General features: G+C 48.5%; 1 protein-coding gene across 1 annotated transcript in view; it reads left to right on the top strand.

Annotated features, from left to right (window-relative positions):
• Positions 1–14,994, top strand: part of FAM135B (family with sequence similarity 135 member B) — a 160,881-nt gene extending 145,887 nt beyond the window's left edge. Inside the window, exons 12-19 of the mRNA XM_060035314.1 lie at positions 162–2,160; positions 4,068–4,234; positions 7,874–7,965; positions 8,989–9,086; positions 10,364–10,515; positions 12,498–12,608; positions 14,209–14,322; positions 14,558–14,994. Of these exons, the coding sequence (XP_059891297.1) occupies positions 162–2,160; positions 4,068–4,234; positions 7,874–7,965; positions 8,989–9,086; positions 10,364–10,515; positions 12,498–12,608; positions 14,209–14,322; positions 14,558–14,763 (2,939 nt within the window). The 3' untranslated portion in view covers positions 14,764–14,994. The remainder of the gene's footprint in view (positions 1–161; positions 2,161–4,067; positions 4,235–7,873; positions 7,966–8,988; positions 9,087–10,363; positions 10,516–12,497; positions 12,609–14,208; positions 14,323–14,557) is intronic.
• Positions 14,995–15,306: the final 312 nt, after the last annotated feature.

Raw genomic sequence — 15,306 nt, 5'->3', positions numbered from 1 at the left:
CTTAGTTGCTCCGCGGCATGTGGGATCTTCCCGGACCAGGGATCGAACCCGTGTCCCCTGTGTTGGCAGGCGGATTCTCAACCATTGCGCCACCAGGGAAGCCCCATGAATGTAGATTCTTAAAGTATAACACATTTTTCTTTCTTTTTTTCTTTTTGTAGGGCATAATTTGAGTGTGTACCCTGGTTTTGATGTTGCAGCAACAAGTCCCGCAATACTGAATCTAAACGACAGAGAGGAGAACCATATTGTAAATAGAAAATCATCTTTGAGGGAAGACCTTGTCTTGCCCACCATGAAACCACCCCAAATGGACTCTAATGAAGAGGTTATTAGGTGTCCAGGGCCAAATGAGAATGTCACCACACCGAGTCATACGGACGTGTGCTCGGAATCTCAGGTGTATCTGACAATTGGTGAATTCCAGAACAAACCAGGTTTGCCTGAAGATGAACGTCGGACTGGCCAAAGGTCTGATGTTGGAACGCAGCCGCCGACAGATGAGGACCTGCCCAGGAGGAGTCCTGGTCCAGAGGATGACCAGGCCCCAGCACTGACCTACATGGATGTGAATTCTAGCAATAAGAACCCCTGCAGAGCTGACCCCATAGCGGTCACCAGTACCCAGCACGAGAGCGGGTGCTCTCGAGATAACTATGAATTAGACAGAACTGAGCTAAGCAAAGGGGTAGCAGGTGGAGGTCATCACGATGCCAGCTCTTCAGAGAAAACCACACTCCATGAGTTAAGTACTCTTGGAAAGGGAGCAGACCAGGGGAGCAAGATGGTGCTAAGTCTGAAGCTCATCCCCTCGGAGCCCTGTGATCCACTCAGCTCTTCTTTGAGGGATCCCTTGGACGTCAAGGCTTCCCCAGAGGACCCTCACTCAGAGGAGCGGGAGGGAGTGTCCGTACTCTCTGGGGTCATCAAGAGATCCTCGTCCATCATCTCTGATTCAGGCATCGAGAGTGAACCAAGCTCCGTTGCCTGGTCCGAGGCTCGGAGTAGAGCCCAGGAGTTACCTAGTGACCGGGATGTCTTGCACCAGCTGGTTCGAAGACATGCCCTACACAGGAACTCCTTAGAGGGCGGACACACAGAGAGCAATACAAGTTTGCCGAGCGGGATCCAGGCCTCTCTCACCTCCATTAGCTCTTTGCCTTTTGAGGAAGAGGAAAGGGAACTGGCGCTCACCAAACTGACCAAGTCTGTCTCTGCGCCCCAAATCAGTAGCCCCGAGGAGTCTGCTGAAGGTGGGGACTCCCTGCAGCAAGGGCGAGGTCTTCCTGAGACTTCAGCTGTGCACGCCAGGAGCACGGATCCCTCCGGACACCGCCTTCAACTGAGTAATGCTGGGGTTCACCATTCCCTCGTGGAGGTAGTTTCAGATGCTGACGGCCAGCAGGGCCCTGGTTACATAGATATCCCCAAAGGTAAAGAGGATCCGCTTGATCCTCAAGGACCCTGTTGTCTTGATGGCAGGACCGATAACCCTCCAGGGCTTGAAACCAAAGGTCTGAGTTTAAAAATACCACGCATCCCAGCACTTGAAACCCCTAGGTACAGAGCTTTTCCTAGACAACTCATGGAGACCCCAGAGCGCATGCCTAAAGACTCTAATGTGGGGAAAAGAGCTCTTTCCAACAGCAGCATCTTGGACGTTGAGCATTTCACCCTCCGTGAGGTACCTGAAGTGAGTTGTACGTCAGCTGCCGAAATCATCAACCTGGATTCAGCAGGTGAGCGAAGCAGCTCACCTGGCGTCATTGATGATACAGCACTTAGTAGAGGACCTGACACCTTCCCGGAGGATGGACGTGAAGCAGGCGCTGTGTGCTCCACTGGGACTCACTCCATTCACTCCCAAGCTACAGGAAACCAGGAGCCGAGGGCAGGCCCCTCCGTCATGCTGTCCCACGTGACCTCTACAGAGACCTTCTCTCTGGACAGCCTGAAAGCCGTCGAGGTCGTCAACTTATCCATGTCGTGCACTGCCACCTGTCTCCCTTTCTCGTCTGTGCCCAAGGAGACCCCTGCCAGGGCTGGATTCTCTTCCAAACAGACCCCATTTCCCATCACTCATCAACCTTTGGGTTCCTTTGGAGGTGTTCCGAACCATTCCAGCAAGTTGGAAGAGGAAGTCAGTGAAAGGATGTTCAGGTAGGTTTGCTGGTGGCTTACCTACACCAGCACCATCTTTTAGATTCTTCCACATATTTCTCAATTTCAGGCATACTATTTCAAAATTGTGATATCAGTTATTTTCTGGCTTAAATAAAGTGTTCCATTCTTATCATACACGTCAGGAATGTAGAGTAGTGTAAAGAAGTAAAAACTATCATCAATAAGCCCATCTCAAATATAGCCCCTGTGTAAGTTCATCTATACATCTTCCTATGTGCACCTCTACGTATATACTATTAATTTGCAAAAGTAAGACAATTCTTGACAAACTCTAAGTTTTTTCCAACTTAATATATTGGAAACGTCTTTATATATTTATAAATCTATTTTTGCATTACCATTTTAGTGTAATATTCCATTGTATAAATGTACCATGATTTTGTTAACAAGATCCTTTAGAGATAAACCATAAATGTTTTTTCTTCAGTTTTTCTTATGATGAACAACTATCTTATGAGTGTCATTGTACCTCTGTCTTGGCACATTTCTTTGAGAACCTTTTGGGAATAGGACTAATTCAGATTTTCTTCCTAAGCCCCTTTTGTGTGGTTCTTAAGTTTATCGCTCCTTTTGAAATGCCAGAATCCATCCCTTTATCCTTGTCTTGGGTTTGTATTCCTATTACTCCCTCACCTATAAACTATGTATTTGATTAAGTATAGTATGGAATCACTTAATCAAAACATCCCATCTCATTCACTTGTTCAAAAAATGCTAAACAGTTACACATTAAAGTTATCCCCCAAAGAAATTGCTCAGGCAGGTAAATTTTGGATCCCATGTTTTATAAAGACCATTAAGTGCCTATTATACGCCCACGTCGTCAGTTTAACCAGTGCATAGCAGGCACTGGCCAGTGCCTGGCCAGTGCTGTCCTGGTTGTAACTGTGCTCTCAGTCTAATAAGGAGACAGGGAGATGACAGAAGCAAATGAGGGCAGTTGAGTAACTGGGATGGTTCATGTGTGCACAGCTGAACCAGAAAGAGAAGGACCTCATTTGGCTGTGGGGCAGTGAGTGTGAACAGAGATGGTGGCCATGAGAAGCTTTTTAGAGATGATACCTAAGCTAAGGAGAAAATATGAGACACCATGTTGATGATAATGATGGTGATATGGCTGGTAATCGATCACATCTCCTTTTTCACATTTAATCTGTTACAAGTACTGTTCTAAGCATTTTGAATAGATTATATCACTTAATACAACAAGGCAAAGACAACTTTATGAATTCGATACAGGTGTTATTCCCCTTTTACAAATGAGGAAAGTGAATGCAGAGAGGTTATAAAGCAGTTGGTGCACAGCTAGTAAGTGTCTAAGCCGGGATTCTGGCTTTGGCAGTCTGATTCCTGAGTCCGTAGTCTTAACCACCTTGTCAGGTAACCAGGCAAAGAACAGGATAACCAGGTGGGAAGGGAATTTCAGACAGATAGACCCAAATGCACAAAGGCATGGAAGTAAAGACAAGAGGCATAATTCATGCAGGGACTTTATGAGAAATGTGTTCTTTTTGGAGGCTAGTGGATGACGCTGGAGAAGTACGTGGAAGCAGGTTAATAAACTCTCACTCCCGGAAGATCGCTTCAAGATTTTGTGGATCCTTGGAGCTGGAGGGAACCTCAGAGGTTCTATTCAATGCAGGAACCACATCTGCAGAACCCAGATCAATACAGCCCTTGGTTTTCCTGGGTCACTCTTCTGCCTCGTTGTTCAGAACAAGCCTTCTTTCACTAGCATCTCCCATGAGGTCCCACATTCAGCCTTGGTTGCTTGGCCGATACTTCCTTGTAGTTGTCCATCACTCCTGCATCCCAGCTCAATGCATCTCCTGTTCAACATGGAACACACAGCTCGGCTCGTGATTAATTAGTGTATTCTCCAGTTTTTATCAGGCCAAAGAAAAATTTAAAAAAGAACTGAAGATTGATGGATTTCTGTACAGTGACTCATCTGTACTAGCTTCTGACATACCATATTTCCCACCAGAGGAAGAGGAAGAAAATTTGGAAGATGGGATTCACCTGGTAGTCTGTGTCCATGGCCTGGATGGTGAGTTCTACAAGGGTTTCCTCCTCAAAGTTTTGTGCTATAGACGAATTACCATATTCATGAATTAATCTAGTTTAGGGACTTGTTCAACAAATGTTCAATTGGCGACTGTGGAACATTAGTAAGTAGGCTGGATCTAGGAAAATGGCATGGCTTTGCTCTCAAAGAAAAGATCTCTCTGGCAAAAAAATATGTTGAGTTAATGAAATACACAAATGAATGAATTAATGCGATGAAGGAATGAATGGAATGAATAAATCACTTCCACTTTTATGGATTCTAATGTATAACTAAGGGTCAGAGGAGTGAAAGGGCTCCTCTGGGGCTTCAGTGGTGATGAGTAGCAAAACCGGGGGTCACATTCTTCTTATGATGATCAAATAGGGAATGGTGATGGGCTTCACTTCTGTGACATGCTCTTGTTAATATCCTTAATTTTCCTCACTCTTGGGGCTAATGCATTTAATTGTCCACATCAACACCTGGCTATATGCATTGCATGCCGGGACGCTAAGTCAACAGGTCTATTTAGTGAAGTGGCAGAGAATCCAGTGGTAGATCATCATTCCAGATGATGATAATGATGATGATGATGATGGTGATGGTGGTGATGACTTTGATGATGGCCAGCATTTATACATCACTCACCAGGGGCCAGGGACCACTCTAGATACTTAACATTTATTAACGTGGTTGATCCTGACAATAGCCCTGCAGAGTAGCTGCTATTATCACCCCCATTTATAAGTGGGGACACTGATTAAGAGGGCAGCTGAGTAACTTGTATAAGGTCCCACAGCTAACGCGGTTGAGTCAGGATTAAAACCCATCTGTCAGGCTCCAGAGCCCACGGTTTCATTTTGCCTTTTACCAACAAGCTCATCTCTCCCCCAACCCGAACCTCCCTCCACATCCCTGAGTCGTCTTCTTAAAATCTTACTAGGTCCGGTCATTCCATCACTGGGATGGAAGCTCTTTGTAGCTCTCAGAAAATAAGATAAAATGAACTCCTATTTTAAGAAGCTTCGAAAATTCCCAGCATAAAATATTCTTTATATCTGATCCTTGTCATTCTCATCTCCTGCCCTTTCTGCTCTCCCCTCTTCCAGCTGCACCAATTCACTCCCATCTCCACGGACAGGGACCCTTTCACACCACTGTGTCTTTCTCAACACTGGGTTTTCTTTCCGATGAGCTTTCCTCTCTCTGCACTGACTTCAGTGCTTCACAAATTTCAGCTGTTCACACATTTGCCTTCCCCTTATTTACTCTACCCATGTACCTTGTACTATAATTTCAAAATTTGTACTGAAATGGGCATACTTTTTGAGTGTATTTATGGAAAAAAATAAACTTCAAATCACACCACAAATTAAATACTAGACTCACGCGCTACACACAAAGAGCCAGACTAAAAATAATTAATATAAACAAAATAAGTTTGCTAAAGTTTGATGTGTGCCAATGTCGGAAGACTTTTTTGAGCTTGACACTCACTTTCTCTTTGCAGAAGTATTAAGCTGTTGAAAACATGCTTGTTTTTAACTGGGGCTTCCAATCAGAAGGACCTCCAGAAAGACAAAGAATAACGTCCTCACTCATCCTGTGTATTTTTAACACAGGACCTATGGCCTTGCATGACCAGTGTGCATCTCTTACTTATCTGATATTAAATTAAAATGAGATAAGCCTCTCAATCTCTTTGTGAAAATAAGAAATCTGGTCAGACTCCATCCTGCAAGTGGGAGAAGAGGGATGCTATAAAGATAGGCCAGCTTCTGCAGTCTTTGTGCTGTGTCAGAAAACGGAGCCGCCAATCACAGCACTGTCACTTGGGCATAAAATCATCAAAGAGACATCCAATAACAGAGCACACGTTGCTTCTGAAGGTGATTTCTCTAGTTCCACGTCCATATGTTTAAACTTTGCCGAGTTTTACAGGATCCATTGGTTACATTCCACTTACAAGGCTATATTGATGTTAACAGAGAACTGAAGAAATTGGTAATGGTTATGGGTATCTGCCCAACTCTTCATATTGTGACCAAAGCCCAAGATTTATATTCTTGTAAGTGTCCTCAGTGGAACACGTTATCAAATCATATTTTTTTTTTTGCGGTACGCGGGCCTCTCACTATTGTGGCCTCTCCCGTTGCGGAGCACAGGCTCCGGACGCGCAGGCTCAGCGGCCATGGCTCACGGGCCCAGCCACTCCGCGGCATGTGGGATCCTCCTGGACCGGGGCACGAACCCGTGTCCCCTGCATCGGCAGGCGGACTCTCAACCACTGCGCCACCAGGGAAGCCCTCAAATCATATTTTTTGAGAAAGTTTTAAGTTGCAGAAAGTTCTCTGTTGCTCAGCAGCTGAAGGAGGGGGGCCCACTGTCATCCCTTCCTTAGACTCCTTGTGCTAAACAGAAACACCTGATACATATTTATTAAGGCCACAACCTAGAATGCCATTAGGTAGCTTTAAACAAGAACAGGACCAAAGAGCAGACTTTTACTGTCAGAAATGAAAGGAATGAACAAAATTTAACTTAGTACAAAATAGAAACATTTTCTAAAAGAAAGGGAGTAACTGTAGCCCTGCGTGTATGAGCACGTGCTCTGACGGGCCATCGTCGTGGGTCACCCTTCTATTGGGTCATCCTTGAAAATTAGGAGGGGTCTGTCAAACATCTTTAGTTCTCCCATATTCTGTATGGCGTCTTCATCCTCTTTTGAATCCCTTGGTGGTTTCATAAAGAAGGGTATAAAATTGGTAGTCAACGATATCACTCCTAGTTTCCCAGCTGCTTTGAAAGGACGGTTACATGGTAAAGTAGGTCACCTATATAGCCACATAAGCAGCTTCGGACTTTCAACTCGGTAGGGATCCCTTTGAGGAATAGATTAAAACATTCATTAAGCTACCACTGAACCCCATGGCCTGCATGAAATTTACCCCTAACCATACTTGAACAAGAAGCTTATGCTGTTATATCAACTATTTTCCACGTGATTTTCGCTTCAGGGATGCGGTCTGTGTGTTCTTTGTGGCTTTGCTACTGGCAGCAGAGCCTCAAGTCCTTGAGCTCTTCTTCCTCTGCCCTGATGGAGCTTGCCCTTGCTGCCTCTGGTTCCCAGGGGTGATCCGTACTCTCTTGCACATAACTGTGCCCCTGTTTGAGGGACTTCCTTGCTGACAACCTGTAAATGGCAGAACTAGTCCTGCATTAAGGAAGCGACTTGAGAGGGGACTTGTAGATATCACATTGTGCCACGTCCGTGTGTCATCATTAAGTGACACCACTTGCAGAATGTCCTGAGTAAACAGAATTGCCTGTCAAAGAAGGGAGAGGCGGCGTGCCTTCCACCGTTCCTGTGTACAGAACGTTCACAAGCCACATATTTATAGATCAGGGAATAATCCCCCTGAGGGAGGAATACCAGAAAGGCCCTGACCCCGTGCGGACAGGAGGAGGGGGCAGCACGGGGACCAGTGGATTGGACACGTTTAGTTGTTTTTATTATCAACTTATTGAGAAAGCGGGAAATGGGAGGGGGACCGGAAAGGAGTGAGAAATAAATCCCTTGCGTGTCAGCTGTTATCTGATTAATTGTGGGTCCGTGGTGGGGTTATCTGTCGTTTTTAGGGAACAGTGCAGACCTCCGTCTGGTAAAGACTTTCATAGAACTGGGGCTCCCTGGAGGAAAACTGGACTTCCTAATGTCTGAAAAGAATCAGGTATGACAACAAAAGCATCAGAACCGAAAGGATCCCTGATTCGTGTCTTACCTGAGCCTCCTAAGGTCACCGTGGTGGTTTATGGCCACACAGATGGGAGGGGACTTTACCAAGGAACACTCCCAGGCACTTGGAAGGTCTGGAGAGCTCGTTTTCTTTTGGGAGGAGGAAATAGTAAGAAGGGGGAACATGTGAGTCAGGTGACTGGGCCTTTTGACCTCACAGGTCATAGGTTGAGTGACAGCTCAGAGCATAAATGATTGGGCATCCGTGGGTCTGTACTGGGGAAGGAGTTTGTCACTGGCATCTTTGTAACCAAGGGAGCTGGATTATGACCTTTTCATAGTCAGAGGTAGACTATGGGGCCTTTGCCATTTCAGGTCCGGAGCCTTAATGGGATGTCAAGGTAGATGAGAGCTGAGAGATGCCATGGCCAAGAGGTGGGGCTGGGTGGAATGTCGTCATTGAGTCCCATTCCATGGGACTGGAGAGGGATGAGCTAAGTGTTCTTTGGAGGCATAGCACTACTTATAACTAAAGGGTCCCATGACCACTGACAATGGGAATCGTACAGAGAATAATCAACAGGCAAACGCTGGGAGGTACAGTCTCATTCCTCCTCTCTTAGTGGTCCGTCCTGTTGCCTTTTCTTTGACACCTGCTCTATACAAGGCATGCCCTTGGGTGCGTGGGGTATAAACGTGAGCAGGAGGAAAGAGGATCGCTTTGAGCATCTGCGACGCGCTGAGCAGTTGGCGTCTTTCTTCATTTACTTTTCCCAACCGTTCTGTGAAGCGTTGGCACCATTGTCGCCTCACAAAGAGGGAACCCATGGTCTGACCTGGAGAGCCCCAATCGGGGAGTCCTTCTCAGGTTGTCGAATACTGATTTGTACCCCAATGTCAGGCGTGGGCATGCCCCCAGGACGCACGGTGGTGTTTAGTGGAGGAAGATGGGCTTGTGCACGGGGCCCGGCCTGGCCCCACGCCCTCCCCAGTAGCCGTTCCCTCTCTCTCCTTCCAGATGGACACGTTTGCAGATTTTGATACCATGACCGATCGGTTACTGGATGAAATCATTCAGCACATCCAGCTGTACAACCTCTCCATATCGCGAATTAGGTAAAAGGAAACCACAGGTAGTTAATGCTGGGGGGAGGGGTGCCACTTTTACGTGTTTGCTGTGTACAAGTTCAGCGTGACGCCGCCTGTATACCGGTCTGGGCTAAGTTAACTTGGGACCTTTAAGGGGGTAGATTACTTTCAGAACAGAAGTGGGGACCAGGGCTGCTTGACACGCCCATATCTGTCATAGCAGGTGTGCAGGAGAATAAACACCGTGTGGCTCAGTAGAAAGAGAATTGGACTTAAACAAATATCCTAGGTTTTAAATTCTCATTCTTCTAACACTCACAAGTCTGTGTCCCGATTCTACCATATAACCTTTTACAAGCTTTCTACATCTCTGAGCCTCGGTTTCCCCATCTGTTAAGTGGGACCAGCCCTGAGGGGATGCGTCGCCTGCCCCGTAAAAGGGTTTGAATCAGTGTGCTAAGTGTGTCCTTCCACTGTAACAGGCAACTTGGCGTAAATATTGAGATGGTTAAGGTGATAGTCAGTAGCTTGTGTTTCTCAGGCACTTGCAGATGTGGACATAGTGGTGAGTCCTCAATGTCCGTGACCCCATTTAGGCCTCTAAGATACCACTTCTTTATTCAACAGATGAGGTTTCAGAGGCCTACAGAGTTAGGTAAAAATAAAAGGCCGCACACGAGAAGAGCTAGGGAGCTACTATAATATATAATATGATAGGGTTTTGATAGATAATCATTTAATTTGAAAGTGATGATGTGTCGAATCCAGAGATCTTTGAGCAGCAGTGCAGCTGGAGCAGAGCATGTGCTGTGGGCTGAGAGCAGGCAACTCACTAACTGTACTGAGTGAACGAGGGATGAGTAAACTTGGAGAGGCAGGCAGAAGCCGGGACATGAATGGCCTCGTAAGCCAGGCTAAGGAGCTGGGGTTTCACCCTGTGAATGACCAGGAGGGTTCAATGCTCCAATGTGAATTTCAGAAAGAACCCCCAGGTGCACTGAGGGAGGCACAGAGACCAGAACTGGGGGGAGGAGGGTGCTCTAATAACACCAAGATGCCCACACTTCTCTTCTGACCACACTGGGCTCAGAGCTTCCATTCGCAAAGGCCCCACCTCGGGCTTCACGTGGCCAGCGTTTAGAAACCCTATGGGGATGAGTTAGCGGCCCCCCTTCTCCCTGCTGGTTCCCCTAAATCCCATGGGAGGTGGAGGGTGGCTCACCCCTTGGCGCTCCTGGTGCAGCACTTCCCAGGCAGCCAGCCTCCTGCTGTCACTCACGTGGACCCCTTCTGTCTCTCAACAGTTTCATCGGCCATTCTCTGGGCAACATCATCATCCGATCGGTCCTAACGCGGCCCCGGTTCCGGTATTACCTCAACAAACTCCACACCTTCCTGTCGCTGTCCGGGCCGCACCTGGGGACCCTGTACAACAACAGCACCCTGGTCAGTACAGGTAAGACTCTCTCCAGCCTCATCATTCCTCAGAGTTCATTCAGGACCCAGGGGAGGGGGAACCAGAGACACATGCTCTTCTTGATGGAACCTGTGGCTTTGGAACCTCTTCAAAACGTGAGATGGTGGAAGGAGACCTGGGCTCAGAAAGATGTTATTTCGTTTGTGAGCTGAATGAGATGAGACAAGAGGTTCCGCAAGGTCTCTTCTGCTTCAGTTTTCTGTGAATAAAGATAAATAGTGGTGGGGAAGAGAGAGCATGGGTGTCCGTGCATGCAAGCTGCTGTAACAGGTTGCCGTAGACTGGGTAAGGGGGGGTTTACAAGTAACAGACATTTATTTCTCACGCTTCTGGAGGCCGGAAAGCCCAAGATCAAAGCACTGGCAGATTTGGTATCGGATGAGGTCCCGCTTCCTGGTTCACAGACGGCCGTCTTCACACTGTGTGCTCACATGGTAGAAAGGCCAAGGGAGCCCCTGGGGCCTCTTTTCTAAGGTCACTAATCCCATTCATGAGGGTCCAACCCTCATGACCTAATCACCTTCCAAAGACCACACCTTCAAATACCACCACGTGGAGGGGGTTAGTTTCAGCATATGGATTTTGGGGAAACAAACCTTCAGTCTATAGCAATGGGCTTTGAATCATGTCACTTCCATGACAAGCTTATGGTTAAGCTCTAACCCAGGCGCTCGAGGAAGACTCTGACCAAGACGTTTCATCTCTGTGCTACTTAGTTTCCTTATTGGTAAAATGAAGCTAATGCGTATATGTTTGTGTATAAGTATGGATACATGCATGATGTGTGTATATATATACATGTGCCTATCTGTAAACATATATATTTTATATGTGTGTGTATGTGTGTGTATGTGTTTATATATGTCTATAAACATGTACATTATATATATATACACATATGGGGGTGTGCATGTGGGTGTGAATGTGGATGGGGGGCCTTGGGGGGTGGGGCTTAGGCTCAAGGAACAGAAGGGGTCCAGGCGTGCCCCCCACCCTGGTGTCAGAGGACAGGGGACCTCACCTGGGAGCCTAGCAGGCTTCCTGGGCTCGAGTGGGTGCGGCAAACGCCCTCCTTTCCTCTCCTGCTTCTCGGGTCGTGGGTAGGGAGGGCCCCTCCCACCTGCCTCTCCTGATCTCCGCAGCCTCCCTCCTATCCTCCCAGGACCAGTGTGGCTTGGGGGGTGGGCGTTGGAGGGCAGGGGAGCAGCCTGGGAGCTCAGCAGGCTCCCCGGCCCCAGTGGGCCCAGGCGACCGCCCTCTGCTGCTCTCCCGCTCTTCCCGGAGAGTCCCTCCCGCCTGCCTCTCCTCATCTCCCCGGCCTCGGCGGCGCTGATCTTGTCTGGCCTCCACTTCTCCTCCCCACCTAGGTCCCCCCACGTCCTACTGGTTCACACTGGGGTTCCTCCCGTCTCCTTGGGGGTCAGAGGCCCCCCCCAGCAGCCGACAGGCGCCCTAGTTGTGGGGAGACGCTAACTCCGCGTCTTCCCACACCGCCATCTTCCTTGCATTTTTATCCAATTCATTGCTTTGTGCTTGTGACATAATGCTCATACTCACCCGTGTTAGTGTCAGCATAACCGCAGCAAATGGAGAGACTTCGAAATAGGTTGAGTTTAGCTTCTTGGTATCCTAACTGGATCTGTAAGGAGCACTCTTATATATTTTCGGTACTTAGGACAGTTTCCTTAGGCTCGATTCATAGAAGGGGACTGAAAAGTCAAAGGGTTTGGATAGTTTCATGACTCCTGAAGCCTGTCTCATAAGATCTTCTATCCCCGCTACCAGTACATAAGAACACAGATGTCCCTCTGACTTCCCAAGGATTTGTTAACTTGCCTAGCACGCTCTCATTCCTAAGTTAGCTAACAAATCAGTTTAATGTCATCTTTCCCCCATTCTTTCTTGCTTTCTTTTTGTTTGATGCGTTTGATGTGGGTTTGGCTTTGTTTTTGTCTTTCTAGGCTTGTGGCTCATGCAGAAATTGAAGAAATCCGGGTCCCTTTTGCAGCTGACCTTCAGGGATAATGCTGATCTGCGCAAATGTTTCCTTTACCAGCTAAGCCAGAAAACAGGTGAGTGGATCCCCCGCAGCACCCCGAGGCCGCGATGAGTGAGAGACGGAGAGCCAACTCCTGAGCCCCAAATTAGAGTCAGGGCTACGCTGACTCACTCACGGAAGGATGTCACCATGAGCTGCACTGTTACACAGTCTCCTCAACTCATGGAGAGGCCAACAGCTACCCAAGAACTCAGCTGCCCCTGGACCGCCTCCCTCCATGGCCTGGGGATGGTATCATGATGAGAGGCAAGTGCGTGCAGTGTCATCTCTACAGCAGAGCCACTGCCCACCGAGCCTTTAATGTCCTAACTGCACAGGCCCCAAGGTCTATGTGCCAACTCCCAGCTCTTTCAGCCAGGTGCAGATCCACCTACAAAAAGGGCAGGTGGACACTGTCCATTTCTGTTGGCAGCGCAAGGGGAGATGGGGGTCCCTCTCGCAGGCCTGAGATCACACCTTCACCCGCACCCCGTAATAAGGAAGCACACGTAGATGTCGAAGACCCTACCTGCCGGGAGTGAACAGAGCACAGCTGTGGCCTCGTGTCCCCGGAGAGAGCAGACAGGCTGCCCGACCGTCCCGCTCAGACCTGCTGAGCAAGCCGGCCTGGCCCAGGGTCTGCCTATGGTCCACAATCTTGCATTCATTTATAAACACTGACTCTGATGATATCCCTGTCTCCTCAAATGTGAGTCCGGCATAGCCCTGGGCTGACGATAACCTTGGTCAAGTTCCTTACCCACGTGTGTCTCTGTGTGCTATGTTGAGGGTTATCCCCCATGGGGAAGTGAGGAAGGAGGCTCGGGCAGCAGGGCAGTTGGACCACAACGTGGTCGCCCCAGACATCTCAGCGGGCCCCACCCTCTGGGAGCTTGGGAGCTGGGGTGGCCCTACAGAGGTATCCTGACGGAGGGCAAAGGGCTGGTCTTTATACCCCCTGCCACGTATCTGCCGGTCACTGAGTCCAGCCAGTCCCCAGTGTATTATGGTCTTGGGCTGTGATCTTGGATGAGAAGACTCACGTCAGTGCAGGCGTCCCCCGCAGGGTCCCTGAGCTGAGAGCAGGCCGGTGGAGGACCTGGGCAGAGCACTGCAGCACCTGGAGATCCCTGAGGGGCTCTGGGGACTGAAAGAATAGGCTGTGATGCTTAATTTAAAAGATCCCTCTGCCTCAGTGTGAGACTGATTCCAGGGAGGTGAAGCTCCCTGCAGGGAGATGAGGTCAGAGGTTGATTTCCTCAAGCAGGTGACATGACCGAGGCCGGAACGAAGGGAGCCGTGGGGTTGGCAAGGAGCAAAGTACTAGATTTACTTCCTCATGGACTCCCCAGTATTCCCAGCCAGAAGGGCACATCTGTTACTTCCGTGTTGTTTATCTCTTACTGTTCAGAGTAGTGAGCTACGTGTCTCCTTAGCTTCCGTGACTGATGAGGGCAAAGCCGCCACCTTCCCTCTTTCAACCTCCCAACCCAGAAGGTCCTTATGCAGTGACTCAACCAGTGTGTCTGGCGTCTTCTCCCTTCTCCTCTCTCTGGGGCAAGTTTGTAAAATGTATGCAAAGCAGAGGCTAAGGTGAAACTACCTGGGTTAAAGCACCGTCTGGCTTGTTGCAGGTCTGCAGTATTTTAAAAATGTTGTGCTGGTTGCTTCTCCCCAAGACCGCTATGTGCCATTTCACTCAGCCAGGATCGAGATGTGTAAAACGGCCCTCAAAGACAGACACACAGGTGAGCCACATTCCTTTTCCTTTTTCCCTCTCTTTCCTTTCCTATTCTCCTTCTCCTCCTGCGTTTCAGTGACTTTCTGCTTTAAAAGCAGAAGGAAATCATGAAGGTGCTGTACCCATTAGGGCGCATCAGCCGTTCTGCTCGGGACTAGCCGCCCGACACACACCCAGCCCTTTTCTCTAGATTCTGCTGCTGAGCTCTGCCCCCATCTGCTGTCCGTCTTCCCTCCTTGCAGGACCCGTCTTCGCGGAGATGATCAACAACCTTCTCCGTCCTCTGGTGGACGCCAAGGACTGCACTTTGATTCGACACAACGTGTTCCATGCCTTGCCCAGCACTGCCAACACCCTGATTGGCCGAGCAGCTCACATCGCTGTACTGGACTCCGAGCTCTTCCTGGAGAAGTTCTTCTTGGTGGCAGGACTCAACTACTTCAAGTAGCGGCTTTGAGGGAACGGCCTTGGGGAGCTCACCAGAAACGTTGAAGATCCGTAAGAGCCCTGGCTGAGACATCCTTTTACAGACCTCTGTCATTCCAGGCTGGAGCTCAGAGAGGAAGGCGCTGAGGGATGGAGGGTGGGGTAGGACCAGACATTCGAGGTGCTTCCACTTTGGAGATTTGGGAAAGCTGAACCCATAGTGTAAAAGACAACAGACTTTGCCCGAACCTGTCTAGCCATCTGGCGTCTCGTTCAAGATGCTTTCTAGGAAAATTCTGAGAAAATAAAGAAACAATACTTGGAGTTGGTGAGCCCACCTTCTTAACTACCACTGGCTCACAGAGAGATCACTCCAACTTAACTAGATTTGTTCGGTGTGTAACTAGTTCATAGCTTTATCATTTTTGATGCACACAAGCATTTCAGAACTCAGGTTAACCTCTGTGCAGAAGTGGAACATATCTGTGTAAATACAGTCCTTAATAGATTCAAATGTGCCACTTGTTGAAGACCATGTGACGCCCATATTCTCATTCTCTCCTCA

The sequence above is a fragment of the Delphinus delphis genome, chromosome 17, assembly GCF_949987515.2.
Source record: "Delphinus delphis chromosome 17, mDelDel1.2, whole genome shotgun sequence".
Taxonomy (NCBI): Eukaryota; Metazoa; Chordata; class Mammalia; order Artiodactyla; family Delphinidae; genus Delphinus; species Delphinus delphis.
Note: the sequence above shows the minus strand (reverse complement) of the source record. Positions and strands in the feature narration are given on the sequence as shown.